General features: G+C 41.6%; 1 protein-coding gene across 1 annotated transcript in view; it reads left to right on the top strand.

The window, feature by feature from the left end:
- Nucleotides 1-3,234, top strand: part of LACTB2 (lactamase beta 2) — a 12,729-nt gene extending 9,495 nt beyond the window's left edge. The window contains exons 5-7 of the mRNA XM_018562329.1: nucleotides 914-1,062; nucleotides 2,637-2,718; nucleotides 3,079-3,234. Of these exons, the coding sequence (XP_018417831.1) occupies nucleotides 914-1,062; nucleotides 2,637-2,718; nucleotides 3,079-3,122 (275 nt within the window). The 3' untranslated portion in view covers nucleotides 3,123-3,234. The remainder of the gene's footprint in view (nucleotides 1-913; nucleotides 1,063-2,636; nucleotides 2,719-3,078) is intronic.
- Nucleotides 3,235-14,373: the final 11,139 nt, after the last annotated feature.

Raw genomic sequence — 14,373 nt, 5'->3', positions numbered from 1 at the left:
GAGTCAGCGGCGCGCTGGTCCAGTGGGAGGAGCTCCAGGTGGGGTCCTAATTTAGCTGACTTAGAGGTGCCTGCCCGATAATTACAACCCCACCTGGAGCTCCTCTCGTCTGACCAGCGCGCCGCTGACACATCCCTGCTCCCCTTAGGACCCGGAGACTGCCAGATGACCCCGCTCGGAGCGCCGCCCACCGGAGCAGCAGTGACTCGACGCTCGGCGAGGTAAGTAAGAAGACACCACTGACGCTGACTCGAGTATAAGCCGAAGGGGGCACTTTTCACCAAAAAAATGGGCTGAAAATCTCGGCTTATACTCGAGTATATACGGTATAACTTTTCTGTCAGACTAGTATGTTTTGCAGAACTCTAGTAAAAACAACAAGAGAAAAGTGAAAAGCCCATTAAAAGAAAACAAAACTGCCCTATTCCACTTCAACCGCAGTACTTTTCAGAGGTCCTCAGTAGGACTGCAACTAATGATTATTTTCATAATTGATTAGCTGGCTGATTATTTTTTCAATTAATCAGATTAAAAAAAATTACATTCCATCTTTTATTTAAAATAAAATGCATAAATAGAGTGTTGCAAACATAAAGTTTAATTCACAATAAAACTGCATGCACAATTTTTTGCAAACGTACTGCACTGGAACACACAGCATTTTCTAAATAGACCCCTGATATTTCCCCTTTACACGGAGTCCTAAATCTCTTTTTCTGCAGCCCTAACACGCAATGAACAGGAAACACTTTGTATAGAGGTTTCCTCTTCATTCATAAATCAAGATAGTATCTGTTTACTATGTCCACAATCATGAATGAACAGGAAGTGATGTTATTATGTTATACAAGACTTTGTAACATTTTTGTTCCTATGTGGGTCACAGCTAGACACAGTGTTTCTTCACCTGCAGGTCATGGCCCTGTCATTCAAGAGGCAAGAGCCAAAATTCGGGAGTATATTACTCACAGACAGGCTCGAGAACAGCAAATTCTTCAGGTTTTAAAGGAGAACTCTGGGAAATCACTAACTGCCATGGAGCTTGTTAAAATTGTATACAAGGTAAGGCGACGGAAGAAGAGCTCTTCTACAGGGGGAAAGGGCTTCCTTTATTCATGGTGTGGTTAAATTACTGTCACAGTTTTATGGTATATTCTAACCAAGCATTATGCACATTTATGAGTGATGTTTCATTTCAGCTCATTAAAATACACTGCCTGGGCAAACAAAGTCACCACCAGAATTTTAACTAAGCAAACAGATCAGAGCCTTCCACAGGATAATAGGTCTAGGTTCAGCAATGCTGTGTGCCAAAAAATGAGGTCAGCTGCCTACCTGAATATACTGAATGACCAGGTTTTTCCATCCAATGGATTTTTTCTTCCTTGATGGCACAATGGGCATATTCCAAGATGACAATGCCAGGATTTTTTTGGCCCAAATTGTGAAAGAATGGTTCAGGGAGCATGAGACATAATTTTCACACCTGGATTGGCCACCACAGAATACAGACCATTGAGAATCTTTGGGATGTGCTGGAGAAGACTACGCAGTGGTCCGATTCTCCCATCATCACTACAAGATCTTGGTGAAAAATGAATGTTACTCTGGATGGAAATAAATGTGACATTGCATAACCTTATTGAAATGATGCACAGCGAATGCATGCCGTAATCAAAGCTACAGGCAGCTCCAACTAAATATTAGTGTGTGTGAATTATTTTGTGTGTTATAGCACTGAGGGGTACATTCACTGCCATTGTTTTATGTACTAATCTAATGGTCTCCAGTATATTTAAAGGAAACCTGTAATGAGAGAAATATGGAGGCTGCTATTGCTGACCTTCTTCTGAAAATGCTTCTTCCTTGGCTTTCTCTGGCTTCAGTAGTTTTGAGTGTCACCTAAAGCAAGCATGCATCAAGCAAAGGGAGCGTGAAGTTAGAACTCCTGAGCTGCATGGCTGTTGTTTTGTAGCGATTTAGAAAGAATTTAAAAGAGTTCACCTTTTTACAAATAATGAAAAGGTGAACTAAGTCATAACACCCATGTAACTGTGCTGTCCCACAAAAAAGAAGTTTCTCATTGGTCAGTGCAGTCATGTGGCCAATGACTACTTGAAAATGGAAGCATTATGATGCTATGCAGTTTCCGTAGCTGTGTAGTGAAGTCTTGAAGTGGGCAGCCCATTACAGCAACTAGTGTGGGTGGCAAATGATCTCATCTAAGCAACTAAGTGCAGCGAGGATCAGGGGAGGGAAAAGGTTTTGAGTGAAAAGATGAGCTAACCTTTTAAGACACTGGATAAGTATGATGGTAAAAGGCAAAATAGCATTTTCATAAGGAAAGGTTAGTAATGGCAGCCTCCATATTTGCTCAGTACATGTTTCCTTTAACCCCCAACGCTTCCTTGGTACTTATACTCAACATACGGTTTCCTTTTTTCTATTTTTTTAATAGGCCTTCCTTGTTGTCGGTAGATGTATGCACCAGCTCAGTGAAGCCACTAGAGGGCTCAATCTGCTTGTGTTTGTACAGAACCATTCCTTGTAGTGCTTGTCATATCTTTTCTGATACTATGGTGTTCTGTGCCTTTGTAAGAAAATGAGTAACATTTTAGTTAACATTTTCCCCCCAGGACACTCCAGAATATTTACACGCAGCTGCAGAAGTCAACCTTACTCATCATTTACAGAAACTGAAGCGAGAAGGAGAAATAGGTGAGTATAATATGTGCCTAATATGGGAAAAGTTATTGTTTGACTTTTAAACTGGCCAAACACTAGAAATATTTTTCGTTCAGTCCGTAGGCTGACAAAATCGGATTGATTTTCCCCCTCCAGGCAATTGTATTCTGACAGAATAGTGACTTAAGCTGATTGGCTTTAGTCACTGTTTGCCCAAGAATTTTCTGACCAGCTCCTTCAACAATTGAAACACCCACTATTTTCTATGATCGTCTTCACCATCTAGAAGGCGTAATGCATTATTTTCAGACACCATCCAATATTCTAATTACATTTCCTCTATGGTGCTGTATATTACAGAGTTCTCAATAATGGTCATGTGTTTCATTGCAGTACAAGAAGAGGGTCCTTCTGTCCAGTGGAAAAGTAACTTGTAACTGTGAATTGAGGAAACCTTGTTTAATCTGAATGAGAAATCCAGTGCTTGGGGTGATCAACGATTACTGAATAAGATACCTTGTGGAATATCACTGCAGAACTGTCTCACCCGGCTCCGGATCATGACCCTTGTAGCTGTTACTTTTATCACTTGCAGATTTTTTTAACTTGGGGTGTAATAATTTAATTAGCATTTTTTAATTAATTTTGAAAATCACATTTCATGAAGAGCCATTCACCCGATAAGTTCCTACTACTTATAACGCTTTCTATGGGGTGTACATTTTGTTCTTCTATCTTCATTGGTTGGCCACTCCCATTTAAAATTACTGATCAAATTAAGCATTTTGCAGCATCTGACACTGTTCATTTGTTTTGTCATGTAGACAGTAAAAGTAATTTCAAGTTTACAACTGTGGCCTTGCAGTGCGGGTATTCTATGTTTGCTTCCAACCAGGCAATGATGAGCATGATGTTGCTGCCTGTCAGTAGTATCACTATGCCCTTTCACTAAATAGCACATCACCATGCAGCTTTGCATGCTGATTTAAAATCATCTTACATTCATTAGTTAGACAAACATGTTTTTCATTTACTTCCTGGTCCACTTCTGGCACAAATGATATAATGTGCCAAAGTGCTGCATCCTGGGGAGGTTACATCAGCAGAGCGTTGGTGGTAAATCTCATTTGTAATCTCACGAGATCTCAGGGAAAGGCATTGTCCTCCCCTGAGATGATGTGCATGGCCACATGTTCTATTCACATGTGCCAGAGTTCCAGGAAGTAAAGGGAGATGTAGTAATCTGCCCTTAGTAAAAATGGGCACTGTAAGAAGACTGAGGGAGAAAAGAGAAACAAGGTGTGCAAGGAATACAAAGCCGGCAATTATCTAGAAGTATGTGTTTGTAGATTGTTATTACTAAACATTTCTAAAGGTGTGTTTTGTTGTTATTTTAAGATATGGGTAAAGGTCTACTTTCAGTTTTAAATTAAGAATTATCACTACAAAATCCCCAGGGGATACAGTGCATGTAGCACATTATTTATGTTTGTGTTGGATGTAGCTATACCCCAGGCTGAAGCCCAGACTATGGGCAATCCTGTGGGGGAGTTACAGCCAGCACTGAAATCCCACCCCCACCCTAATGTATCCTGTGTGTTTCCTATTCAGATTAATGTGCCTATGATCAAGTAAGCCACAACAATAGGATTGCTCTGGATTACATGGTTACAGGCACATTAGTCAGTCCCCCCGTGCAAGAAGTACTGTGCAGATTAGTGGACTGTACTTTTCTTGTGTACTGTGTAGACACGGATCTTGTTCTGGCCCCACCACTCTCTCTCCTGCTAGGTCTTCTGGCCAGGGGCCCCACCTCTAGTTCTGACGTCACTCCCCTCTGCTTTTCCTGGTGGCTGCAGGGGAATGAGCAATGTTGTGAGTCCCAGCACTGCTCATTCACATTTTTCTTACATGAAGGTGCACTGTGTGGGAGCTCAAAGGGTGCATACACAGGAGCCGTTGTGCTGACAGGTTCCCTTTCCCCTGCCATAGTTAATGACAGTGGTCGTCTCCAGAGCGTCCCTGCTGCCAGAGACAAGTGATGTCACTCACACTATCCACCCCTTTGCTAGCAGCATTGTCTGAAATCTGTGGAGGTGGAAGCTGTCCAACCATGTTGCCAACGACAGCATAGATCGGATTTTTATTATGCTTAATAAATTGAACTTTTATTCTGAAATTGCTATGGTTGCCATTCTGGTTTGCTGAAATAAACTTACAGGGTGGAATTTATCAAAACTCTTCAGTTTGTTCAGTTAAGATTTGAACATGAAGAGGAGAAGCTGATTGTCAGGCACAGCTGCTCCAGATTCTGTCGGCTCCAGGTTTGATAGGTTCCCTTCACAGTATATCGAGAGCAAAAGATATGCATACATACATATATAAAATGTACTTTAGTGATGTAATAAGTCATAACTAAAGATGAGCGCGAAGGTCCTGCAGGATTCGGGATTTGACAAAGCTTGAGTAAGTTGCAGCTGTATGTATCTGCAGCAAGTGTGCATTTTGTTTTTTAAAAAGCTGCACTCCTGGCAAACTGCTAAAAAAACAAAAAACACATTTGGAATACATATACTGTATGTGTACTCTTTTACTACCCATAGGATTTGTAGTTTTGCTTAAAGGAGAATTATGAGGCGAGTGATTTTCACTCAGCCTCATAATCTGAGCCGACCTGAGACAATGAAACTGTCACAGGTCAGCTCAGATCGGGAAGTGAGCGAACACATACCGGCGCTTGCTCACTTCTCGATCTATCCCTGCAGCCGTAATCTATTTATCACTTCTCGATCTATCCCTGCAGGGATTCCCCCCCTCCCCTGTTCGATCCTCCAGAGCTGACTGGCGGAACGGATGGGGGAGGGGGCGGGCACAGCTGCTTCTGCATCTGGATAGGCAATCCCGCAGCTGGGTGGATCTCGACAGCAATGTCGGGATCCATTCCTGCTGCTGCGTTTCAGTATACCGCGAGCTGTAGCTCGCGGTATACTGAGCTTTGGGTCACGGGAGAACGCTAGTTTGTGTCCTCCCGTGACCCTTAGGAGAACTATGGGGAAAAGCCCTGACCCCATAGTTCACCTTTAACTAGCCTTGTTAAACCAGACTCTGTTGCCGGAAAGCTCAGCCAGGTTTAGCATACCCTAGTCTCCTCCTCGTACATTTGTATTGAGGTTGATCAGAAGCCCAGTCTAAGACCAGCCAATCACATAGCAGCAACACATTTAAAAGTTCATCATACTGATCCCACCTCTTGTCAGTGTTAGGTGAACAACACCATGCAGTCAAGTAGAGCATGATTGGATACTGCTGCTGTTACTCCCTCTCAGAGTATAAGTGCAGTGCAGGGGATTACATGAGGCTGTCAAGTCAGCTTAAGGCACTTTTACAGCATTATGTAACACATTTTATTTGTAATGAATCTATAAATTAATTAAATAAGGGGTTTAATATCTGCCTGGAATTTAGCTTTAAATCTTTGTTTTGTTTTTTTTTTTGTCAATTTAGATATTGTATAGAGTGGTTAAAACTCGTGTAAGTTTTTTGTGCAAACTGCATCTCTTTCCAAAATGTTTACTTCCCATCTTGTAGATATAGCAGAAGGTTAAGGGAAATTAAACCCAAAGTAAGGGAAATCCTCTCTATGTTGTGACTTGAACAGGTGGAGGTTACCCCCTAATCCTGGTCTGGTGCCAAGTGAAATGTTTTGATTTCTCCTCCATTTCTGTTCTAGTGACAATGGTTACCAGGACAAAATACATCTTGCCAGTAGGGATGCATACAGCAGGAGTTCTAGCCCTTCTCCATTCCATCCCAAAAATGTTTTAAAACTTTGCGGCTTGAAATACACTCTCAACATTTTTTTTAAAAAGCGTGCCTTCCACACAAAAATACTCGCTTGGCACAACAGGCATACAGTCTGGTCTACCCATAGCAAGAGGGCTGCGTGAAGGGTATAAGGGCTGACATTAACATTTAGGGGTGCCGGACAGTCATTACCTTTTTACTACCGTAACAACAACCCCGACACATCATCAGGGTCTTGTCTTGAAGGGGGATCCACTTAAGGAGGACCTTCACCCACTTTTTATTAAATGACTACTTCCCCCCTCTTTTCACACAATCACAGCTAATTTCTTTTTGCTTGTAAATACCTTTTTTCAGTAAGTGGTCCTGCACGTCCAGATTTCTCATCTAGGTGAGAATGACATCCCCCAGCTACCCGCAGCCTGCTGGGATACTCACATCACCCATCAGGAAGCTTAGGGGCAATTATACATGTGCGCCACTGTGCGTCATCACGGGGTGGGTTGCAACAACAAGGAAGTGACAGCCGGCCCCCTGGTAAAAGATGAGAGGAAGATGACAGCGTGGGACCGGGTGAGCAGTAGTAGAGTAGTAGATTGTAACAGAACAATGCTGGAGAGTATGTTCATAAAATATAACCAAGAAAAAATGGTAAGATAGGACTGAAAACAAAAAATAAGAGCATTGGATCATAACATTGTGAACTGGATTGCAGGAGCATATAGGTCAAAGTAATGGTGACGTGTATTTATCTGCTTATTTCTACGATTTACCCACACTTTACTAATGTTCAGTGTTGTTTTTGGTGGGGGAGGGGTCACACAACTTAAGAGGAACATAAAACTTTTTAAGATTAGAAACGCTGTCCTTTTTCTTGAAGGAGAAATAACCACCTTGAAACTGTCATGATGACTCTTATCTTAATACAACATGCATAAGTAAACATGGCACAGATCTATAAGAGATAAAGATGTGTAAGAAAGGAAAATGGACCCTTGCTACTATGGACGTTTGCAACCAGAGTGATACTACATTAAAGGCTAAGTTCACCTTTCTGACCATATTCCATGTTACACACATATTTGGGATGGAACAGCTTTGGTGTATTTTCTCATTTACAGCAGCTGTGCGGGCAAGCAGAATCATGGAGTTCTCCCCACAGGATTCGGTAATTTGGAGCGGCTGTGCATGGCCTCATTCATTCACAGAACTACAAACCCGTCTGCCAGTGCAGAAGAGGGACTCATAGTTCTCAGTGGAGTACAAGTACAGTAACGTTATCACACTTGTAGTTCAAAGATGACTCCATAACCGAAGGTCTAAACCTCTGGGCTGGAGGAACAGTCAGCAGGAGCCTGTGAATTGCACCCACAATTACAATGCTTAGCAGGCTCCAAGGCAAAAAAAATTAATGAAAGCTCTTTTTTTTTTGCATTATGGGTCCATTTATTAATTAATTTTTGTTTAAGTGGAAGTTGCCTTTAAGAAAGTTATTCTAATAAGGCAGAGGCTGTGAAAACTGGAGATGCTGTAACAAAAGCTTTCTGAAGCTGGCCATACACCTATAAATTATCTGCACATTTTCTATGGTCAGATGGAAAAAGTGCAACAGATTCCTCCCTCTACACTAAACTGTGTGGATGGAGGAATCTCCCACTGGGCTAAGCTTCAGTATCTTGCAAGACGGCCCCGCTGGCTGTCACATTACCGGAACAATGCCTGCATCCAATCAGATTGTTCAGGTATTGTGACAGCCAGCGGGGCCGACTAGTAAGATACTGGAGCTTGGCCCAGTGGGAGCTTCCTCCATTAAACACAGTTTAGCGTAGTTGGAGGAATCTGTTGCACGTTTTCCATCTGACCATAGAAAATCTGCAGATAATCTATAGGTGTATGCCAGCTTTAACCTAACAGCCAGAATTAGCTGCTGAGGGCATCACATCCTCATTTTAATTTCTCTCTTTTATACAGAGTAATTTTACTAATGAGCGTTTATGATGAGAGTTTCTGCTGTAGTTGGAGTTATGATAAATTGAGTGACTCACACTTTCCGGGTTAATGATGATACCATCAGCGTTGTGTGCCACTGATAGTATCAGAAAGTTATTGAAAATACTGTCTTATGTGTTGTAAGATAACCACTTCTCTTCCAACCCATTTTCTTAGCACAGCATTTCTCAATCGGTTTTCAGTTGCCACCCTTTAAAAGTATGCAAAATCGCGCGGCCCATCATTCTAAAATGGTAAACACATCCCCTATCCCAGATAAGGGTCTGGTATGAATTTTAAGAGGGGGGATCTCATGCAAAAACTGCAGTTTCCCCCCCTTCCCATCAGCATCCCCCCTTCATAATCAGGAGTCCACCCTTACTAGCCCTCTCCTCTCACACTAAGAGCCCCCTTCATGTCAGGAGCCTCCCTGCTACATGACATGATATTATGCGCAGATTTCAAGGCACCCCCTGAGGAAGTCAAAAGGTGCATCAGGGTGCCGCAGGACCCTGGTTGAGAAAGGCTGTGTTAGCATTATGTTTATCATTCTCTGCTATACTGTCAAATATATTAGCTATGTGACATGGTTCATCTTTAAGCCAAACAATGTGGAGTAATACAACATTTTTATATCCGATATTTCATATTTACTTGACTAAAAAAATTAAAACATTTTTTGCACATTTGGCCAACCGGGAAACAATGAAAACACATATAATGCCATGTATGTATTTTGTCATTGGATGACAGGGTTCATATTAGACATGTGCACTGCCAAAAAATTTGTTTAGTTTCGTTTCAAATTCGGATTTGTGTTATTTCGTTTTTCGGGATTCGGGTGTGAAAGTCAATTCGGATTCGGACGAAAATTCGGTAGCGGTAGTTGGTTCTTATTTGTTTCTTATTCGTTTCGTTCGTTCGTTTGCAGCAAAGTGACATTTGAGGGGGAAGAAAATGTTTTTCTCCTTCTCTAATGTCACTTTGCTCCAACGAACGAATAAGAAACGAAAACGAAACAAACGTTCGAACTACCGCTACTGAATTTCGGAAACGGAAATTCGGTTTCGTTTGCATTCGTTATGTCTGTAATTCGGAATTCAGATACATCCGAATTTCCGAAAATTCGTCCGAATTTCGATTCGGAACGAAACAAATCGCACATGTCTAGTTCATATTGTAATACCTAATGTCAAAAACCCCCAGAGCTGATCAAAAAAAAAAAAGGAGGAAATTATGTATAAAATTTACTAGCCAGGAAAATGAAGCCTTAGGTGTATCATGTGAATCTCCTAAAACTCCGGAGACAGACAGTTCCTAACTACAGATCCTATTTTTGTAACTTGTGTAGTAAACTTCATGAAGCCCTTAATTAGCAAATCCCTTTCATACAAATAGCCAATACCTACCACCCAAAAACAGGGAGTACAGGATTTTCTTGAGATAAAAAGGATGATCTCCAGGAGACACCACAATTACTAGATGTTATACCAGTACAAAACAAGTTGTTCAAGTCAAGCTTAGATGGTACCAGAATCAAGGTGTGAGGACATTGCACAGCAAGTTAAAAAAGGGCTTAGGCAATCCATACTCTTTGCTGGCTATGACCTCATTTTGTCTTGGAAAGTTGCACAAATTTTCAACTGCAATAACACTCTGTCATTGAAACAGGTTTCCAATGAGTGTTATTTTTGGCAGGTTATTAAACGTCTTGATGGTTGACTGGGTAAAATATTAACTCGTGTTGTTTAGTTTATTCATGGTGTGTATTGGTACCGTACTGTTGGACCGCTTGCTTAAAAAAAAAAAACTATAAAAGTACAACATTGTCTTATTGAAAAGAAAACCTGTCGCAAAACCAGGGCTGGATTACCATTAGGCACAATAGGCAGGAGGTGGCAGAAGCAAATAAGCAACTATTTCTTGTATAGTCATCAGCTACACATTTTTTTCCTCATCACCAGTAGAAATACAGTCATCTCATATATAGGAAGATTTATTACACATTGTCACAATATTGGAAACTGGGTTAGGACCAGTAAATCAAGGAAATGTTCTGTGTAAAAAAAAGTTGATCCTAGAGGGGAGCATATTGTTCAACAGACTCCATCTTTCTACATCCAACCCTGCACAAACCTGAGCCATTTAAACTAAGCACACCATTTATTCAGAGGCTTTCTACAGTGCAAACGTCCCAGTGTAGATTGCACTTTTCCCTCTGGGGCTTATGGGTGGCCTCATTGACCTATAGGTCAACATTCTGAATCCTATGCATATAGAATACTATAACAACAATTAGGTTTAGGAGTCCTGGAGTGGACATTCAGATCTCAACTGTCAAATGCTGTAAGAGTGTCAGTTGGCAATCCTTCTCCGCAAATTGCTCAATTCAGTCCACAATGTTAGAGTTAGTCTTGCTTAGACTCATGTAAAACGGTGAGCCTGTTGAGCATTGAAAGCTGTCTTTATTTGACCCCCCTCTCCCCATGCTATTTCCAGGGCAGACATGTTTCCATGTGTAAGGCTGTGTAATACCTGCTCACTCAGGTATGTAATTATGAGATATAGATGAGATATATAATATCTATAAGATATATAAGAGAATAAGTTCCCTTAAACCAGATATAGATGAAAAATAATTTTTTCCGTAGGTAAATCGAAAGATCATGTCACGCATCTCTACAATACCCTAGAGCCTAACATTGGTGTGATAATCTATTTTCTTTCTTTCAATTTATTTCATATAATAATATTTTATAAGATTCATAAATAACAGCATTAATAGGAACAGCCCTATTCGCATATCCTTATACATATACATGCTTCTTCAATTAATTTATAATATACAATATATTATCACTTAAAGTAGCATTCAGGTCTGGGAGTTTTTACCTTAATGCATTCACTGCATTAGGGTAAAAACAGCCCAGCACCTTTTTTCTACCCCAGTCTCCCCCACACTTACCTGTCAGCTGCGCTCGTCCCCGCCGCTGGTCCCGAAGCGATCCTCCGTCCCCCGAACTTCCGGGTTGCGGGGGAGGATACTGAGGGCAGAGGAGCCATAGGCTCCTTCTGCCATCAATCAAAGAGGGAAGGGGCGTGGCATGCCACAGGGCTGTGTGTGTCTATGGCCGCACACAGCTGCTGCGGGCACGAGTGCGCACGGGTTCCTCCATTAGAACAATAGTGGCACCCGTGCAGGGGGCGGAGGAAGAGCATGGCGGGGACCCACTAGAAAATGAGGAATTAAGTACTTTTTTTTTAAAAGCGACATCCTCCAGCAAAGGAGGGTCTCCTTAAAGGAGAAATTAAAAAAATGGCTTTAATATCACTTTAAGAGCTTCATCTTTTAGTTTTCATAGAGTATCTTAAAAAAAAAAAAAAAGGTATACTGCCACACTGAAGAGATCACTGCAGTGAATTGGATGACTTATTTATGAAAACAATTCAGCTGAAACTGGCTCTTCAGGGCCTGTTTACACGACGTCCGTTTTCTGTGCAGACCTGTTCCGTACGCTCCTGCACTAAAAATGCATCGCAATGTATCCCTATGTGTTTTATGGGCTACAGTTCTCACGTGCGCAGTCCGTTCAGGTTACGACAGAAAAAATACTGCATGTCACATTTTGTCCGATCAGGAAACGGACCGAAAACGCGTCAAAAACGCACTGAACTGCAGCTAACATACAGACAGCCCCACTCCAGCAAAAAAAAAAATTATAATTTTTTTTTTTTAACTGGAACGCGAGTGCCTCACTTGCCCCATGGTAGCTACAGCCCTGCTGGAAAGGGATCATGATCAGCAGGTTCAAACTATTTCCAGACAAATAAATGATGTTACAAATACAAGACAGGTATCCCAACCTGAAAAAAGCTATTTCAGGGAGATGCATTTGCCCCCCCCCAATCCAAAACTAGCTATGCATTCCTATGCTTTATTTATTTTTTCTGACTTTCGGCGGCCCCGATGTCAGAAAAAAAAACAGCAGGGAAAGGTTTACTCTTACTCTCAGAGCATGGTATTGCGGTACCACACGTTGTGGCGCAGTCGATTGCAATGCAGCCAGTGAGCGGCAATGCGTCGCACTGTAAAGCACGGTAGGTGTGTTGCGCAATACCGTATGTTAATTGGCTTGTCCCTCCACAGCCATCCCAGTTTCTCATGTGGCCTCTCGTGAAAATTAACTGCCCACCCATGTTCTAATCTAATGTGTCCCTCTTTCCCATCTCAGGAAGTTGGGAGGTATAAGACTAGGCAATTTCATTATAATCATACATGACATATGTTTACCTAACATGAATTGATATGAATTCACAAAACTGCTATGTAAAAAAAATTCAAAGCAGAAACCTAAAAGAAGATATTTAACTTTACGTTGACTAGTGTTTATTTTTCAATGCTTTGATTTCTACATGCAATTGTCAAGGGGAATTCCAATCTTTTGCTAACCAGCAAATAAAATTACCCATGTAGCACCCATTTTTAAAATAGACCTATCAGTAACTCCTCTACAAGTCTACATAAATACCTTCCTAACATTTCACAATATACAACAGTACACAAAACTGTCCTTGAGCTCCGAGTGGCTGTGACAAGGCCCAAGACAGGCATTCTGGGAGAATGCTGTAATGGAGGATGTCTTTCCATAGTCATCACTCACTCGGCCTGTACATTGTAACTTTTTGGCAGCTCTCAAGGTGAGAGGCAGCCTCAGGGGGCTAATTTGTACACACAGTCACAAATATAAAAATCATTATGATGTGATCAGAATTTAAATGATTCTCCTATCCATAAGCCAACATTTTAATCCCATAAGTAGATGAACTTGGATGATGCCTGAGCAAACATAGTGCTGTCCTTCTTGGAAGGATGGGACATACAGGGGTTCTCACGGGAGTACTATGATCTGTGAGATGTAATAAATACCTGTAAGGGTTACACTTTCACAATACTTAACATACATGCACATGAGAAAAATATATCTCACACTGGGTCTGCTTTAATCATTTAAGACTGCTGTAGCTAGGACAAATAAAGGTGACCAGGCTGGGAAGGGTATAAGATAAGTCACCAGTATGCAGGCATTCAAGGTGCACGCACAGTCTAATTTATTGTTAATGTATCACATAGGTCACACAGCCAACATTTTGGGGCCATGCAGGGTCCCTTCCCCAAGGCCACACAGTGACGTTTTGAGGAAGGGACCCTGCATGGACCCAAAATGTTGACTGTATGACCTATGTGATGCATTTACAATAAATTAGACTATGTTTGCACCTTGAATACCCGAGTGCTGGTGACTAATCTTTTATCATTCCGAAGATTTACACAGCATCATCCGCAGCGCACCACCTAGCTTGAATTGGTCATAGCGCTGTATGGAGTGCAGGTGGTTTCTACAACACTTCAGGCTGGAAAGCAGAGCCGTAGCTGGCTCTTTTTGCGCCCGAGGCAAGAACAGAAAATGGTGCCCCCCAATAGACGTGTGCAGTATGTGACATCATGCACCACGCCTCCAGGATGGCGGCGCAAATGCGCAGAATGCACTGGTGGCCAAATCCAAAACAGCATAAAAAATTATTTTGTTTGACAAAACTAATGAAAACATTTTTAGTTTCCGTTCATTTTGTCCGAAACTCATTTTTACTCTTCGCACATGTCTAGTGATGTGTGTGTGTGTGTGTGTGTGTGTGTTTTATTGATTTTTTTTATTATTATTTTTTTTACTGTTAGGGGGCTTCAGGGAAATATCAGGGGTCTAAAGAGACCCCTGATATTTCCCTTTTGAAATAGAAAAAGAGATTGAGGTCACAGAGTCCTCTGCCCATACAGGTGGGGGAGAGCAGCGGGGATCCGAGGAGGAGCTGGAGCCTGTACCGACCTTCTTCTCCCTG

This window comes from Nanorana parkeri, unplaced genomic scaffold, assembly GCF_000935625.1.
Source record: "Nanorana parkeri isolate BGI_ZX_2015 unplaced genomic scaffold, ASM93562v1 scaffold572, whole genome shotgun sequence".
In the NCBI taxonomy this organism is placed as follows: Eukaryota; Metazoa; Chordata; class Amphibia; order Anura; family Dicroglossidae; genus Nanorana; species Nanorana parkeri.
This window is presented reverse-complemented; position numbering and strand designations above follow the sequence as displayed.